Source organism: Oncorhynchus masou, chromosome 2 (genome assembly GCF_036934945.1).
Source record: "Oncorhynchus masou masou isolate Uvic2021 chromosome 2, UVic_Omas_1.1, whole genome shotgun sequence".
Taxonomy (NCBI): Eukaryota; Metazoa; Chordata; class Actinopteri; order Salmoniformes; family Salmonidae; genus Oncorhynchus; species Oncorhynchus masou.
Window position 1 is genome coordinate 32,697,078 of NC_088213.1, and position 18,873 is coordinate 32,715,950.

Here is an 18,873-nt window from a genome sequence, read left to right on the forward strand (position 1 = left end):
GTCCTGTATCCTGGCACTGAACCCTTTTAGTATTCTGTATTGTCCTGTATCCTGGCACTGAACCCTTTTAGTATTCTGTATTGTCCTGTATCCTGGCACTGAACCCTTTTAGTATTCTGTATTGTACTCTGGCACTGAACCCTTTTCGTATTCTGTACTGTACCCTGGCACTGAACCCTTTTAGTGTTCTGTACTGTACCCTGGCACTGAACCATTTTAGTATTCTGTATTGTACTGTACCCTGGCACTGAACCCTTTTAGTATTCTGTATTGTACTGTACCCTGGCACTGAACCCTTTTAGTATTCTGTATTGTACTGTACCCTGGCACTGAACCCTTTTAGTATTCTGTATTGTACTGTACCCTGGCACTGAACACTTTTAGTATTCTGTACTGTACCCTGGCACTGAACCCTTTTAGTATTCTGTACTGTACTGTACCATGGCACTGAACCATTTTAGTATTCTGTATTGTACTGTACCCTGGCACTGAAACCTTTTAGTATTCTGTATTGTACTGTACCCTGGCAACGAACCCTTTTAGTATGCTGTACTGTACTCTGGCACTGAACCCTTTTAGTATTCTGTATTGTACTGTACTCTGGCACTGAACCCTTTTAGTATTCTGTACTGTACCCTGGCACTGAACCCTTTTAGTATTCTGTACTGTACCCTGGCACTGAACCCTTTTAGTATTCTGTATTGTACTGTACTCTGGCACTGAACCCTTTTAGTATTCTGTACTGTACCCTGGCACTGAACCCTTTTAGTATTCTGTATTGTACTGTACTCTGGCACTGAACCCTTTTAGTATTCTGTACTGCCCTGGCACTGAACCATTTTAGTATTCCGTACTGTTCTGTACCCTGGGACTGAACCCTTTTTATTCTGTATTCTGTACTGTACTACCCTGGCACTGAACCCTTTTAGTATTCTGTACTGTACCCTGGCACTGAACCCTTTTAGTATTCTGTATTGTACTGTACCCTGGCACTGAACCCTTTTAGTATTCTGTATTGTACTGTACCCTGGCACTGAACCCTTTTAGTATTCTGTATTGTACTGTACTCTGGCACTGAACCCTTTTAGTATTCTGTACTGTGCCCTGGCACTGAACCATTTTAGTATTCCGTACTGTTCTGTACCCTGGGACTGAACCCTTTTAGTATTCTGTACTGTACTCTGGCACTGAACCTTTTTCGTATTCTGTACTGTACCCTGGCACTGAACCCTTTTAGTATTCTGTATTGTACCCTGGCACTGAACCCTTTTAGTATTCTGTACTGTACCCTGGCACTGAACCATTTTAGTATTCCGTACTGTTCTGTACCCTGGCACTGAACCCTTTTAGTATTCTGTATTGTACTGTACCCTGGCACTGAACCCTTTTAGTATTCTGTATTGTACTGTACCCTGGCACTGAACCCTTTTAGTATTCTGTATTGTACTGTACCCTGGCACTGAACCTTTTTCGTATTCTGTATTGTACCCTGGCACTGAACCCTTTTCGTATTCTGTACTGTACCCTGGCACTGAACCCTTTTCATATTCTGTACTGTACCCTGGCACTGAACCCTTTTAGTATTTTGTATTGTACCCTGGCACTGAACCATTTTAGTATTCCGTACTGTACCCTGGCACTCAAACCCTTTTAGTATTCTATACTGTACCCTGGCACTGAGCCCTTTTAGTATTCTGTATTGTACTGTACTCTGGCACTGAACCCTTTTAGTATTCTGTACTGTACTCTGGCACTGAACCCTTTTAGTATTCTATACTGTACTCTGGCACTGAACCCTTTTAGTATTCTGTACTGTTCTGTACCCTGGCATGTGATCCTACACTGTACAAAGCCTCAGGATTGCCCTATCGGGTACCTTGATCTAGCTGCTCATAGTGTTGGAGTGGGAGGAGGGGAGTGATGTGAGTGTGGGCAAACAAAAGGGCTTTTCTGTGCCTCCTAATCACCAGACAACACTGCCTTGGCTGTGACGGAGGCGTGGAGTAAGACTGCATGCTCATCACAATACAAAGGTCACACGGGGAGGAGGAAACAGTCAGCAGTTCAGTCTTCACTTACAGAAGTCAATATCAGCTGGGCAGTCTGATTCTTAACCCTTCTACTCGAGGCTGCACTCGTTCACACTGGATGTAAAAAGAAAGACTGGTGTAAGTCAATTTAAGTAATTCCCTCCAGCTCATGCTAGACAGAGAGAGAAAGTGCACACAAAAAAATTGGGGTGGGGTTCGGAGGTGGAATGCCGCCCTTGGTGTGCTAGCTCAGACGCTACCCTCATCACATGTTCTCAGTCATAAGGGCGGTGCTCAGCGGCTGGAATGGAGATCTGAAAAGCCCTCAGAACTATCCAACCCAAACATTCAATCATTCCATGACCATTATTGGAATGTTGGCAATTCAGGAGAATGTTAGATAGGCTGCCCAAACAGGGTGAATGAATGAAGACATGTACTGTTGTGCACCATCCTCTCAATATGTTTTCTTCACAACAGATACTCACCTGGCCTGTTAAACCACCTGATGTATCACACTACACTCCAGGGTGAACATCACACCAGAGAGCAAAGGGCTTGCAGAAAAGACATGGCTGAGGAAAACGTTCACATGAAGTTAACGTTAGCTGTGACTGCCGCCCACACAAGCAGCTCCTGCTGTTTCCAAGGGGCTAATGATGTCATGCTGTAGAGTGTAAGCAGTACAGGGGGAGGTGTTCTGATCAGTCCCCCACACAAAACCTTCAGAAGACAGTGGTGAAGAAAGGAGCAAAGGAGGAGTGTTGAAAATGACAGGGCTCCTGGGATAGAATATTTTTAGGTCTCACAACACCATTCACACAGCAGGCCACGGCGAAGGAGAGAGAATGAGAGAGAGATGGAGAAACACCTTTACTAACAGCTTGGACAGTGACGCAACCACGCACAATAAGAAAGAATGTGTGCGTTTCAATGTGCAAGTGTATGCATGTATGTATGTATGTACAGTTGAAGTCGGAAGTTTACATACACTTAGGTTGGAGTCAATAAAACTCTTTTTTCACACACTCCACAAATTTCTTGTTAACAAACTATAGTTTTAGCAAGTCTTTTGGACATCTACTTTGTGCATGACACAAGTAATTTGACCAACAATTGTTTACAGACAGATTATTTCACTGTATCACAATTCCAGTGGGTCAGAAGTTTACATGCACTAAATTGACTGTGCCTTTAAACAGCTTGGAAAATTCCAGAAAATGATGTCATGGCTTTAGAAGCTTCTGATAGGCTAATTGACATCATTTGAGTCAATTGGAGGTGTACCTGTGGATGTATTTCAAGGCCTACCTTTAAACTCAGTAACTCTTTGCTTGACATCATGGGAAAAGCAAAAGAAAAATCAGACAAGACCTCAGAAAAAAAATTGGAGACCTCCACAAGTCTGGTTCATCCTTGGGAGAAATTTTCAAACGCCTGAAGGTACTACGTTCATCTGTACAAACAATAGTACGCAAGAATAAACATCATAGGACCACGCAGCCGTTATACTGATCAGGAAGGAGATGCGGTCGGTCTCCTAGAGATGCACGTACTTTGATGCGAAAAGTGCAAATCAATCCCAGAACAACAGCAAAGGTTCTTGTGAAGATGCTGGAGGAAACCGGTACAAAAGTATCTATATCCACAGTAAAACGAGTCCATTAACGACATAACCTGAAAAGCCGCTCAGCAAGGAGGAAGCCATTGCTCCAAAACCCCCATAAAAAAGCCAGACTACAGTTTGCAACTGCACATGGGGACAAAGATCATACTTTTTGGAGAAATGTCCTCTGGTCTGATGAAACAAGAATAGAACTGTTTGGCCATTGTTATGTTCGGGTGAAAAATGGAGAGGCTTGCAAGCCGAACACCACCATCACAACCGTGAAACATAGGGGTGGAGAACATCATGTTGTAGGGGTGCTTTGCTGCAGGAAGGATTGGTGCACTTCACAAAAATTGATGCATCACGAGGGAGGAAAATTATGTGGCTATATTGAAGCAATATCTCAAGACATCAGTCAGGAAGTTAAAGCTTGGTCGCAAATAGGTCTTCCAAATGGACAATGACCCCAAGCATACTTCCAAAGTTGTGGCAAAATGGCTTAAGGACAACAAAGTCAATCTATTGGAGTGACCATCACAAAGCCCTGACCTCAATCCTATAGAACATTTGTGGGCAGAACTGAAAAAGCGTATGTGAGGAAGGAGGCCTACAAACCTGACTCAGCTACACCAGCTCGGTCAAGAGGAATGGGCCAAAATTCACCCAACTTATTGTGGGAAGCTTGTGGAAGGCTACCCAAAACGTTTGACCCAAGTTAAACAATTTAAAAAGGCAATGCTACCAAATACTAATTGAGTGTATGTAATCTTCTGACCCACTAGGAATGTGATGAAAGAAATAAAAGCTGAAATAAATCACTCTCTACTATTATTCTGACATTTCACATTCTTAAAACAAAAGAAGTGATCCTAACCTAAAACAGGGGATTTTTACTTGGATTAAATGTCAGGAATTGTGAAAAACTTAGTTGAAATGTATTTGGCTAAGGTGTATGTAAACTTCCGACTTCAAATAAATAAATAAATAAATGTATGTATGTATGTATGTATGTATGTATGTATGCATGTATGCATGTATGCATGCATGCATGTATGCATGCATGCATGTACGCATTAACGAATGAATGTACGAACGAATGAATGTACGAACAAGTGCGCGTGTCCCAGTTTGAAAGTGTTGGTTGGTTGATGAGCTCGTTCAAGGCACAGCGAAGGGTGGGAGGTGTACAAGACGTGCAATCTCCAGAAAAGCTGCATTTTCCCCTTCAGTCCAGGCACTGAATAATTATGAGCTCTGTTCTACACAGAGAAGAGGCAGTGTTTTGACTGCTTAACTAGCACATTCAACCCATCTGGTGTAGTTACTGGGAGACAATGTGAACACCTGCAGGGCTATCTCCAGAACAAGCAGTGAATGAAACGGTCCTCTGAAACAGACAAGCAGGAAGTGACCACTGCAGCCTGTTCTCTCCATTCCTGGGAGACCACAACACTGCTAGCTGGAAATACAGATAGCAGGAACTCTACGCTGTGTTATCACCCAAAGTAAATGTTTCCAAAACATAAAATGGTTCCATTATGAAAGAGATGAACTAGGGTCTACTTGAACAGAATAGGACTGATGTGATTTAAGCCGGGGATGGGTTAAAACTGACATGAATATCATAATGATGGGAAAGTGACATGCACATTGTACAGACACAAAAACTTCCCAGTGACAAGAGTCCTCTGCCCAGTAGCTTTGGGATTAGAAGGTAGGTAACACTATAGCAGAGATGGGTCTAGCTGTATTGCAGCTCCCAAAGGAACCTCTGCACTGCCAGTCTGCACTGCCAGTCTGCACTGCCAGTCTGCACTGCCAGTCTGCACTGCCAGTCTGCACTGCCAGTCTGCACTGCCAGTCTGCACTGCCAGTCTGCACTGCTGCTGTTGTCTGTTACACAAGAGGACGATACCCTCTTCCCTCCACTGGGAGTGAATCCACATGTCAAGGTCAGGACTCAATACCGCTCCCGTGGCAAAGAGGAGAGAGAGAGGAGAGAGATAGAGGAGAGAGAACAGAGCTGGCGGAATAAAACACAGTCCTGTACTGACGGTTTGTAACTGTCAGAGGAGGACAGAGAGGATTTTGCCCTGTTGGGAGGGTGAGGGTCATCTTAGTTAAGAGACAGGTGGTAACATGGACTGCTAGTCCCCAAATCGGTAAGACTTTATCCACCATCTGAAATAGAAACAGTAGATTATGTGTGGGGGAAGGGAGGGAGCGAGCTCCTGGCCATCATTCCTCAAACAAAGCATTCTGGATTAACCAAAATCCAGACAGCAGAACTTCTCTTAGATGCATGTACATCTTTTCTATCTCTTCACATTAATCTCTAGGTTTCTGTTTGGCTTGGTGACCATATCAGTCAAGGTCAGAGATAGCTGGAGACTACAATCAGCTGGATTTAATAACCCAATAACCACAAACCCATCCCACATACAGACAGGCACAGAGTCAGCCAAGGACAGAATATTAAACATTTGGTAGGAATAGGTGGGTGCCTATGAGAAGAAGTAGCTTGCTGCAGGCTGATATAACAACACTTTAGGCCTGGTTACCAGTGAACACCCTCTGCCTTCCAGTAGGCTATCCCTGTATCACACTGGTGCACAATGCCAAGCCAGACTACCACAACGCTCTCTCAGAGTCCCAGCCAGTGTGGGAATGTTGGCTCACAAGAGTCCAGGGCTCAGAATTGCTCCTGATCCCATGTTAAGATACCCCTGTAATCCAAAACCCCACACAGACTTCATTGGGAAATTCCTCCCTTGATAAAAAAAAAAAGAAGCTTTCGCTCATGCAGGAAAACACGTCACAGGTCAGTTATTTACTACGAGCATCGACAGGTTTGTTTAGTTGGGCGTGACGCTCGACTTGCCTGGAAAGCAGAAGCCAGATCTGTTAGTATTCTATCCAACTCCTCTGACTGACATTGTCACGTCAGTCAATAATTGGTAAATTAATGGCATGACAACAATAAATCAGATGAGTTGGCTAAAGCACTACAGATTTGGCAAGCTACACTAGACTAAAGAGTGTGACGTACCTTCCATGTGCGTGGAAGTCAAGCTGCAGGACCTTGTCCTCATGGGAGACGGCCCTCTTGGCTCTCTGGTGGTTGCTGTGCAGGGCCTCGGTGTCGTAGGACAGGCCCTCATAGTGGTGGATGTACTTGTTCAGAGGGTTTCCATACTGACCTGCAGGAACAGAGGTGAAAACAGACTTTTAATGGCCAATTAAAAAGTCAAAACAACTCATTCCTCACCGGCAGGTAGGCATTGGGTGCAGTGACAAAACTTCAGAACAGCACTACTTCAAAACGTAGCTAGTCTATTAGGAATTATTTTTAACCCGAGACCATGACACATAATCCCTCATTATGAAAGCTTTAGCCTTGACTAGATTCACAAGTATCTTATGAATAATACAACAGCAGGCTGTGTGTATTTCTCTCATTCTCACCATTGATTTAGACTGTGTGTGTGTGTGTGTGTGTGTTTTCCATTTCATCCTTCCTTGGATAAAGATGTTACTTCCTCAAGCACTGTTTTTGGGACTAAGAATAGCTTCACTTTTGAAGGACACCTGCACCCACAAGATACTATAGAGGCCCAATGGTATATATTTGCTTCATTCACTTTTCCCATTCCAATATAAGAGATTTAGTGTTGAAATGCTGAGGAGAAAAAGAAAAAAAACTTCCACAAGTTGAGTAGATGATAAGCAAAAGACTGCAGTGTGCTGCAAAATATATCCCCATTCTCCTTCCCATCATAGGGACCTAGAGTGATTCCCATCATAGGGACCTAGAGTGATTCCCATCAAGAGCAGCGAGCTAGACACCCTTTAGTCTGCCTCCTGCTGACTCAGACCACTTTATTATCTGACAAACACCATTCTCATCATTTCCAGCTCCTAGCAGGGGTTCCAGGCATCTCTACACTGATGTGATCCAATCCCTAGCCCCAGTCTCATCTTCCCTCCCCCCTCCCCCAGAAACACATTACAGCAGAGAAACTCCACCAACACAGAAAAATTGCCATTTGTCAAACTTCAGAGAGATTTTTTGTTTCCCTTCCAATTCCAGAGGTTTATTAAAAAAAAAATGTAATCACCAGAGCACTTTAAATTTGATGTACTGTGAAAAAAGGTTCAAAAACATTACATAGCCTCATTCATGTTGGCTTTACACGACACCAACTCCATCATCAAGTTTGCTGACGACACCACGGGTTGTAGGCCTGATAAACAACAACGATGAGTCAGCCTATAGGGAGGAGGTAAGTGACCTAGCATTGTGGTGTCATGACAACAACCTCTCCCTCCACATCAGCAAAACAAAAGAGCTGATTGTTAACTTCAGGAAGCAGAAGAGGGAACATACCCCAATCCAAATCAACGGGACTGCAGTAGAGAGTCAGGATTTTTATGTTCATTGGCTTCCACATCACTGAGGACTTGTCACGGACCAACACCAACCCCACCATTCATGCAAGAGGGCATAACAGAGTCTCTGCTTCCTAAGGGGCTGAAGAAATTTGGCATGCTGCCCTGGGTCATCTCCAAATACTACCGCTGCACCATTGAGAGCATCCGGACCGTTTGCATCACGGCCTGGTACACGAATTGCACCGTCCACAAGGCCCTCCAGCGGGTGGTGAAGATGGACCAGTACGTCACTGGGACTATGCTCCAGGACATCTACATAAAAACCGTGCCTGAGTAAGACATGCAGCATCATTAAGGACCCCACACACCTCAGCCACGAGCTGCTCTCCCTTATCACCGGGCAGACAGTATCGGAGCATGAGGTCTGATAGAAACTGTCCTTGAGACTGTTGGTATCTACAAGCCATCAGACTGCTCAGTACTTGAACTGGACTGACCACCTGCCCCAATTCTCCGCACCTTAGCACACATAAAACATCACAACGGCAGCTGCAGACTCTTATTATACTGTTCAGTTTATACACGGACCCCCTTACCCATAACACGTGTAAATATTGGACTATAAAATTGTGCCTTCCTGTATTATACTTATGCTAAAATATGTATTCTACTGAGCCATTTACTTTATCTTCGTATTCTTATCTGTTATTATTCCTTATTGTTTTTGCATTGTCAAGAAGGAACCTGCAAGTAAGCATTTTGATGTATGCCATGCCTAGGGTTGGGCTGTATGAATATCTCTGCATTAAGAAAATAAGCTTGAGATTGAAATATAGCCACTTAGCTAGAAAGTTAGCAAACCAAATGAACAGCTTAGATTTCTTAAAGTTTCCTTCCTTCTTTGTACTGTAAAACACTGCAATTTGAGCTGTGAACTGTGGGAAACACTTATCACAAAAAGTCAACCTGAGAACTGGTAATGAGAGAGTGTGAAAACCCTCAAAGGTGGTTAAGCAGAGATTAGTAACTTGATTTGATTGATTAGGATCCTCATTATCAGACGCCAATGGTGACAGCTCGTCTTACTGGGGTCCGATGCGTAACAAAAAGTACATTACAGGCAAAAGACTTCACAATTTACATACATTTAAGAACATTAACATGTAGTGTGTGTGCGCATTATCAGTTACATATGTCAGTACCAACACACAAGTAGGTCACGTGGGAGAGGTAGGGATGCACGATATATATCGGTGAGCATATCGGAAATCGGACGATATTAGCTAAAAATACCAGCGTCGGCCCGATGTCTAGACCGATGTCAAAGCTGACGTGCATACCTATATAACGTAGGTAGATGACGTGCATACCTATATAACATAGGTAGCTGACGTGCATACCTATATAACGTAGGTAGATGACGTGCATACCTATATAACGTAGGTAGCTGACGTGCATACCTATATAACGTAGGTAGATGACGTGCATACCCATATAACGTAGGTAGCTGACGTGCATACCTATATAACGTAGGTAGCTGACGTGCATACCTATATAACGTAGGTAGATGACGTGCATACCCATATAACGTAGGTAGATGACGTGCATACCTATATAACGTAGGTAGCTGACGTGCATACCTATATAACGTAGGTAGCTGACGTGCATACCTATATAACGTAGGTAGATGACGTGCATACCTATATAACGTAGGTAGATGACGTAATGACACGAAAAATACAGCGCTACACAAAACAAAAGCAGAAAAACACTAAGCGCACACTTCCAACAACTAAACGCGTTCAAGTGGAGCAGTAATTTGAAAGAGGAAGAACATTTCAGCGAGACAACTCAAAAAGGGGAAATCCATTAAAACAACAAGATAATGGAATTCATTGCCCTTGACAATCAACCGTTCTGTCGTCTTTCACCGATTGGTCGAGCACCTTGAGCCCTGGTACACACTATCAAGTAGACGGTATTCTTCTGGTGTTGCCCTACTGGAGTTACACAGTATTGTTGAAACGCACATCCATGAGCTACTTGCTATGGGCGTCACTGCAATTTGCTTCACGACTGACATTTGGACCAGCAATGTCAGCCTCATGAGCCTGACAGCACATGTTCAAGAATGTGCTGGTTGTCCTACCGCTGATGCCATTTGAGAACATGTTTCAAACAGGAACACACTCCTAGCTCCATTCGAACAACTGACTGGATAAATAAGCTCATCAACTGCGTCTGCAGCAGACGTGATATCCTCTGTCATGGCATTGAAAGTCCTGCTCAACAAAACTGCCAACACAGACCGTGGGGTTAAAACTTACAAAAGTACTCGAGGCTGTGAACAAGCGATTCAGTGGCATTCTCTCTGAGCCTCTTTACTGCGTCGCCACCATGCTCAATGCTAGGCATAAGGACTGCAACTTCGATGCAGACAAGAAACAGGGTTTACGTGAAATGTTACATACACAGCTGGACAAGATGGAAACGGACACAGTGACAGTGCGCACCGAGCAAGAGAGGCCACGGACAGACAGAGCTGAAACTTCACTGCTTGACACGTATGATGAAATCCTGGTTGAGAATGAAACTACTGAACAACGAAAACAGTACAGCAAGTAAGTGAAATAAATTGGTTTTGATGATGTTTTACTGGTAATGGGGATATATGTAAATGCCAACAAAATCATTTTTATACAGTGCCACAGACACGGCCGGCATATTCAATATCTCCCTATCCCAGTCTGCTGTCCCCACATGCTTCAAGATGACCACCATTGTTCCTGTAATCAAGAAGGCAAAAGGTAACTGAACTAAATGACTATCGCCCCATAGCACTCACTTCTGTCACAAGTGCTTTGAGAGACTAGTCAAGAATCATATCACCTCCACCTTACCTGTCAACCTAGACCCACTTCAATTTGCATACCGCCCCAATAGGTCAACAGATGATGCAATCGCCATCACACTGCCCTATCCCATCTGGACAAGAGGAATACTTATGGAAGAATGCCGTTCATTGACTACAGCTCAGCATTCAACACCATAATACCCTCCAAACTCAAGCTTGAGGCCCTGGGTCTCAACCCCGCCCTGTGCAATTGGGTCCTGGACTTCCTGTCGGGCCGCCCCCAGGTGGTGAAGGTAGGAAAAATCTCCACATCGCTGTTCCTCAACACTGGTCCCCACAAGGGTGCGTGCTCAGCCCCCTCCTGTACTCCCTGTTCACCCAACGCTGAGTGGCCATGCACGTCTCCAACTCAATCATTAAGTTAGCAGACGACACAACAGTAGAGGGCTTGATTACCAACAACAACGAGACAGCCTATAGGGAGGTGGTGAGGGCACTCGGTGTGTGGTGTCAGGAAAACAACCCATCACTCAACATCAACAAAACAAAAGAGATGATCGTGGACTTCAGGAAACAGCAGAGTGAGCACACCCCCTATCCACATCGAAGGGACAGCAGTGGAGAAGCGAGAACGTTTTAAGTTCCTGGGCGTAAACATCACGGACAAAGGCGGCGCAACAACGCCTCTTCAACCTCAGGAGGCTGAAGAACTTTGGCTTGTCACCCAAAACCCACAAACTTTTACAGATGCACATTTGAGAGCATCCTGTCGGGCTGTATCACCACCTGGTGCAGCAACTGCACTGCCCACAACAGCAGGGCTCTTCAGAGGGTGGTGCGGTCTACACAACACATCACCAGGGGCAAACTACCTGCCCTCCAGGACACTCTACAGCACCCGATGACTATCTTTTTTGCCTTCCTGTGACAAGGACAACAACCACCCGAGCCACTGCCTGGTCACCCCACTACCATCCAGAAAACAAGTTCAGTGCAGGTGCATCAAAGCTGGGACCGAGAAGCTGTTAAGTCTCCATCTCAAGGCCATCAGACTGTTAAACAGCCATCACTAACACAGATGCTGCTGCCTACAAACAGACTTGAAATCATTGGCCACTTTAATAAATGGATCACTAGTCACTTTAATAATGTTTACATATCTTGCATTACTCATTTCATATGTATATACTGTATTTTATACCATCTATTGCATCTTGCCTATGCTGCTAGGTCATTGCTCATCCATATATTTATATGTATATATTCTTATTCCATTCCTTCACTTAGATGTGTGTATTAGGCAATTGTTAGATTACTTGTTAGATATTACTGCACTGTCAGAACTGGATGCACAAACATTTTGCGACACTCACAACAACATCTGCTAACCATGTGTACATGACCAATCCATTTGATTTGACATTCTTATCAATTTATTTCCACCAATCATCAGTCATTTGTGTCATTGCAGTACATGTTGAGTGGTCTTCTCTATAAGCATGCTGAAAGTCTGTCACGACTAAGACATGAAAAAGGCTTACATACTCTTCAATAAAGCTGAGGAGTAGCACCATTATGTAACCAACTGCTATCAAAACCTGGTCATTAGTACACCACGCTCCAGAGTACGGCTGACCCAATTTAGTCGACCGCTGGAAAAGGCTTAAAAAAAATATATACAAAATTGACTATGGTACGCTTATCATTTAATTAGTGTTTACATTGTGCCAAACAGTCAGAAAGCTATAGTCATCTAACAGCACCTGTTTGGCACACATAATATGCATGCAGGGCTCGCTACTTACTGCAAATAAAGAAACAGAAGGTATTTTCCACAACTAATCAAATGTATTCCACTCATCCAACTTTCCCTTTACGTCCTGAGCAACCAGTAAACATGGCACCATTTCAAGTTTTAGACACATTTTCTTTTTTTGAGTCAGGGACAGCCCTACTCCAGAGTAAACCCAGAGTCAACCATACCACTAGAACAAAAAGCTATCTTCCACTCTGAGGTAAGGGAGTTTACTTTCTAGATTGCCTTGCCTTATGAGCAACCTTGACAAAGACTTTGTTGCCACCAACAGTTGTACTACCTAAGTATGTATATGTTTAGCCTATAGGCATATAGCCTAGATCAGAAGCTAGAGATTTCCCGTTCCTTTGAATTCTCCTTAGTGATTGTGGTTGAAATGAATGAGAAAAACTCCACAGTTTGAGCAAAGCAAACCTGCACAGAGAAAAGAAAGGAGAAGTCACTAAAAACTTTGTAGTCATCAGCGGCGTTAGAAGGAGTTTTCTCCTGGAGGCAGCAACGGCACAGCCTCCACCTGCTCGGCTGTGATAAAACTCTCCACTTATCTAGTTCTGGCTAGGGGATAAATGCTGCTCGTTAAGCGAGGGACACTGACATGCATTGCAATTCCACACGAGGCTACCCCTCTCTCCTGGGGGTCTGTCACGGTGCTGTTATTTTTCAGGAAAGTGAGGGGACATTAATGTAGAAACAGGAGGCTTTTAAAGAGCTTTTAGATGCAACGGTCACACTTTTAGCAATCAGCACGGGATGGAAGCAGCCATCACTTATTCATTCAGTTCTTTTTCAGGTTAAAATTAAAGCTAGTCCCATAGGAACAGGACACTGGCTCCTGCTCATATGTAGCTCAGCAGTTGGCTGACTGATGCTATGCTGGCTGGTTGCAGTGTTAGAGCCTTATTGAGACTGTCTACTATACTGGCTGATGCTAGCTGAGAATATTCCTCTGCCCAGACAGCTTGGCAACACTGGGCAAACGTTCAAACTGCTCCTGTCACTAGTCAGTCCGGACAGTAGGGGACTGTGTGTCCAGTCTGGTGTCTGAAGAGCTTCCCATTGGTGGGAGCATGATCCCACTTCATTCACACTGAGGGGCTCCTTAGGTGGAAAATACAGCCTCTTCCCTGACAGCTGTGTACTAGAGTTGAGAACGTTTAATCATTTGAATTTGAAAGGGCTCAAGAAATACTGAGGGAGAAAAAAAAGAAGAATATTCACATCTGCTAGACTAGAACACAAAAACACTTTAAGCACATAGCACAAGTGTGGCAAAGGAACAATGCGTTTCTATGAAGGGAGAGTGTTGACAGCAGACCATTTCATCTGGGAAGAATAATCCTTTTTCCACATTCGATTTTCCTCCTACCTCCAGAATGCGTCTGTAGACTAGAAGAGGATCTGAGGAGATTAGATGAATATACAGTTGAAGGCAAAACAGCAAAAATATTATTCTTAAAAAGGAGGGATGTTGCCACTTGTGAAAAACAAATGCCTTTTGTGAAAGAGAAATGCCTAACATTAAAACAAGAGAATGTCAAGACAGTGCCTAAAAAAGTTAAATGAGCACATCTACCCAGTCTCCAAGCTCTCCGCTGATGAAGCACTCAGTTTGCAGGAATTCAAGAGTACGGCTAAGTGTGACAGTGGAGAGAACTGTGGAGGCAAAGCATAATCCTGAGAGGAGAGCTCAGCTGCATGAAGACCGGCTCAGATTTAGACATAGGCCATCAATTTCATTAAAGCGCTGTGACACAGATGCTAAAGAGCACTCTCTGACAGTGTGCCTCCACACAACTCTGGGTAATGAAGACGGAGCACGGCCAGGGAGGGACTGGCTCTTACAGCGACACCAGAGCAGTGGCTCAATTCTCTACCATGCTAAACAGGCTTACACACACACAGCTGGAGCGCGAGACACCGCCGCACAGAACAGCTCATCCGCCAAGCGTTATCATTAGTCCACTCCTAGTCAACAAAGGCTTTAAAGAACGGTCAGATGCGAACAGTCGAACACACCTGAGGATAAGAACCAAATTAGTTGCTGTTTTAGCAGTCCACCTGCTAGCTGGTTGTAGACTGGTTAGCTGGCAACGTCATGAAAACAATGGACCCGCTTCAATGGGGCAGAAGGCCATGTGGTTCTTCTGGACGGCCAGATAGCTAGCAAAAATGATAAGAAGCTGCCGAGTGGGAATCATAGGTGGCTCTTTCAAGCTAGTTTTATCTTGATACCATGTCTTGTTTTGAGGTGTTTTTACTGATGTCACGTCTATGCCAATATAGCTCAAATTTGCTAGCTAACCAACAACTGTAACAATGTATTTGAGAAACAATATCATTGTGCAATTGTATTTATATTTTAAATAAACATTGGAGACTAAATATAGTTTATGCTGTAAACAATATAAGCCAACCCTGTCGGTTTTTCCCCACAGTTGCCCAAGCGTCGGTTGTGTTGCTAAACAACCAACCCGTCTATAACGTCATGAGCAGGGAGACTAATCGACATACAAAAAAACAAGTTCAAAAGATATTGAGATTCTCACAGCTGTTGATGCGTTAGCCTACTACCTGAGACACTAGTTTAAAAACACCATTACAAATGTATGGTCATCAGCTAATGCTGTGTTTGATATGAAGGGGACACTCCGTGCTTACCTAAAGAGAGGAGCTCATACAGTGCTGCTGGGGTAATGGTCTCACAGTAAAACACAGCGATTGTATTGTCCTGGTGGCCCTAGTGTGTGGGAGTAAAAACTGTTCAAAAAGCAGGGGCCACACCCGGCCTGCCATGACATGTTCATGAATGAGTCAGGGAGAAAATATTCCGAGATTTACACTAGCTTTTCTTAGCCATCCCCCAACAAATAGACTAATGACAGTAGCAGTCTAGTGTGGCACACTGATGGACAGAAACACATGAGCTGGTGGGCTTTTTAATGTGAGAATAAGGGAAGATGATGAATCAATCAGGAAACAGAGGGGCCTTGTATGAAAACAAAATAGAGCACGCTCAGATTGCCTCCATCAACCCCCATACATGGGCATGACATCGCCTATGCATTGTCCCATACAGCCTATTAACATGCAACACCAGTGGAATAAAGCAGAATAGACGAGAGAAATGCAATTATTTGACTAAAGAGACAGCTCATTGTATATGGCTCAATTTGGCAAGGGCTGGTGTTTGAGAAGTGACATACAAAATATTGACAACACTATTATGCAAAACAGCCTTCAGTTGAATTGAAATGTTTGGTTAAAAGAACAAGGTTCGTTCTCATTTGAATATTTGTTCTGAGTAATTGCAAGGGCCGGCATGATACCAGTATGGTGATACTTGTTAGTACCATGGCAAGTAAAAAAAAACATGAGGATTGAACTTCTTTAGGATAACAGCCCTAAATGTTGGAAACAAACATCATTAGGTTATCATCCAGTCACATTTATTTAATTTCCAAATTGTAGCACACAACTTAAATACAGCAGATTGTTAAAGAACAAAGAGGTTTGTCTGCTTCGTGTGTTTTCATTTTTGTCATGGGAAAAATATTGGTATCATCACAGCCCTAGTAATTGCAACACTGACAGTTTCTAAGAACCGAAGTTGCAACAAAGTAGATTTAGTCACAGTTTAACAAAACCCAGATAACTTAAACTTCATGACAATGGGATGTATTTTTCCCTCTATTGGTACAATGTACAGTTTCAGGGGATATGCCTTTCAGTGATACTCATCTGTTAAACCTCTGTCCTAAAAGGGAAATATTTAGAATGTTATGTACAAACCCACTAACCCAGCCCTTCCTTTCCCTATCACACCACATCTGTGTGCAGGGTCACTGTCCAGAGGAAGGGGGGGCATGTGAGGACTGTGACCCCAGTGCTCTATATGGCAGCATAATGAAGTGTTTTCATTTCATTAAAAAACAAAAACATTTAAGTGATAACTAGCAAGTCAATCATTAACATAATTTCCTCCCTTATCTAGCCACAAAAAGTTCATGTAAAACACTCTGGAATATTCAAATCGAGATGTTTTTATTTTATTTTTTACCTTTATTTAACTAGGCAAGTCAGTTAAGAACAAATTCTTATTTACAAAGACGGCCTATGAAGTGGGTTAACTGCCTTGTTCAGGGGCAGAACGACTGATTTTTAACTTGTCAGCTCGGGGATTTGATCTAGCAACCTTTCGGTTACTGGCCCAACGCGCTAACCACTAGCTTACCTGCTGCCCCAAACAATATAGGTCTATGCCGAGCAGATACAAGAATGTTGTTTGCCTAGTCAATCCATTTGAAGTGTTGCAAGTAGTCACTGACTTTGAATTAGTTGGCAGGGTAAAGGACTAACACTAATTTGCAAGAAAAAATGTTGGCTACTCCTTATTTGTATCCTGCTGGAATGCACCTGCTTGTCCAAATTGCCAGAGCTGTCAATGACAAGTAGTGCATGTGGGCTTCATACTGTAAGCTTAGTTAATAGTATTTCAGTGAAGTCTTCATCCTCACTCACGGAGGTGCCAAGTTTGACAGGCCAGATAGAACCCACTGACAGGAACAGAGGAAGTGGAAACAGCTTGGGTCATGATGAGTCACCCTCCACGTACATTAGCATGCTGGGTAAAGGCAGGTTGTTTGACAGGCCAGAGAGCTCAGGGCACCACCACTTGTTCTCCTGGCTGCTATTGCACCATACCACAACACTGAGTGATGGGTAAACCACTAGTCTACATCCCTGACAAGACATCCAGCCATTGACTACTGAGGGATGCAAATAAAATGGCATTGGTGGGTACTGTTGTGGTGTGGACCAATGCCATGTCCACTGTCCAGTGGTCCCTGTGGCTAGCGGCAGCCTTTAACCGCTGAGAAGCTACTAATCCGATGGGTAGTGGTGACAGAAGATGTTTTTGGACAAACACGCTTTTGGGTCTGGGAGACCCGCAGTCCTGTATGGGCAATTGTCAAGGCAGCGGTCTGAAATACAAAAGCATAATGTAGCTAGTAGGGCTGGGAATTGCCAGGGACCACACAATATGATATTAGCGCGATACTTTGGTGCCGATACGATATGGATTGCGATTCTATACTGTGATTTTATTGTGATTTCATGTTCCAAACATATTGCTCACGTTATGTCTGCTTCAGATAGAGCACGAGAAAATGAGTTTTGATCAGTCGGGGAAATAAAAAAGTGCTGAAAACATGTTGGCTCACCATTTGTTATTTTAAAGATGGGATGGAAAATACTTGAGTTTTGGCGCAGGGACAGCTGGCTGTCTCTAGCTAACGCTGCCCGCAGGAGAAAAACAAAGCACAATTGTAACTATGTATTTTTCCCTCATCATTAGTAGCTAGGTACAATGTTCCTCCTCATTCCATGCATGCTTAGAAGAAGTTCCTCTGAACTACTGTACAGGGGTCCATTGCTCATGTAATGCTAAAATAATTATGAAGCAGATATTATGTATGGCTCACGCAGCACAATGTCTGCACATAAAATTAGGCTAGCCTACCGTGGAAAGTCACGGCCAAAGGAGATTGTGATGCGAAGGCATGTTTCTGTGTGCTGAGGGCTTAGCACAAAATTATAACTAGACTAGCCCCCCCCACACACACCCACACACCCACACACAAAAAAACATTGCGGTTTTGGGTAGATTTCTTCATTCTAGTCTTACTGCTCAACATCCACTTGAATATGATGCAGAGAGCAAAGAAACAAGAAGCAGGGCAAGTTAGTAGTCTGTGTTAACAAGCAAAGAGCTTACTGATAATGAAGTCAGAACTGAATGTGATGCTGCTTACAGCTCCCAGCTGAAAGAGATATCGCTGTGAAAGGAATAGTGATTTGACACTGGAACACGATTTAACACAGGAACCATTTTCAGGTCAATGTTAGTTTACTATTGTCTTTCAGGAAACTGATTGGCAAGTCAAAACACTAGCGGTAGAACCATGCACTCTGAATAAAGCCAGAAAAACAAACTGACAGGGAATGTGAGAACACAGTCACTATAGAAATACAAATGTCAGGCACCATGTCACAAGTATTAGAATGAACAAACTAGCCAACCATTTCACAGTTTCCCCGAAAAAGAAAACAACAGAGGAAATGGTGCTTCAACAAACCAATGTGGTGAGTCTGATAAGCAATGACTGTAAGT

At 43.5% G+C, this 18,873-nt stretch overlaps 1 protein-coding gene across 2 annotated transcripts in view; it reads right to left on the reverse strand.

Annotated features, from left to right (window-relative positions):
• The window catches only part of LOC135559046 (disintegrin and metalloproteinase domain-containing protein 10-like), an 86,908-nt gene that overhangs the window by 61,028 nt on the left and 7,007 nt on the right, over positions 1-18,873 (reverse strand). The window contains exons 2-3 of one of the 2 annotated variants that reach the window (XM_064993388.1): positions 6,689-6,839; positions 2,080-2,144 (exon numbers count right to left, since the gene is read on the reverse strand). Coding sequence is in view for 1 of the 2 variants with exons in the window: in XM_064993380.1 (XP_064849452.1) it covers positions 6,689-6,839 (151 nt within the window). In the remaining variant the exon portion in view is untranslated. The remainder of the gene's footprint in view (positions 1-2,079; positions 2,145-6,688; positions 6,840-18,873) is intronic. The other variant, XM_064993380.1, reaches the window with a different exon arrangement.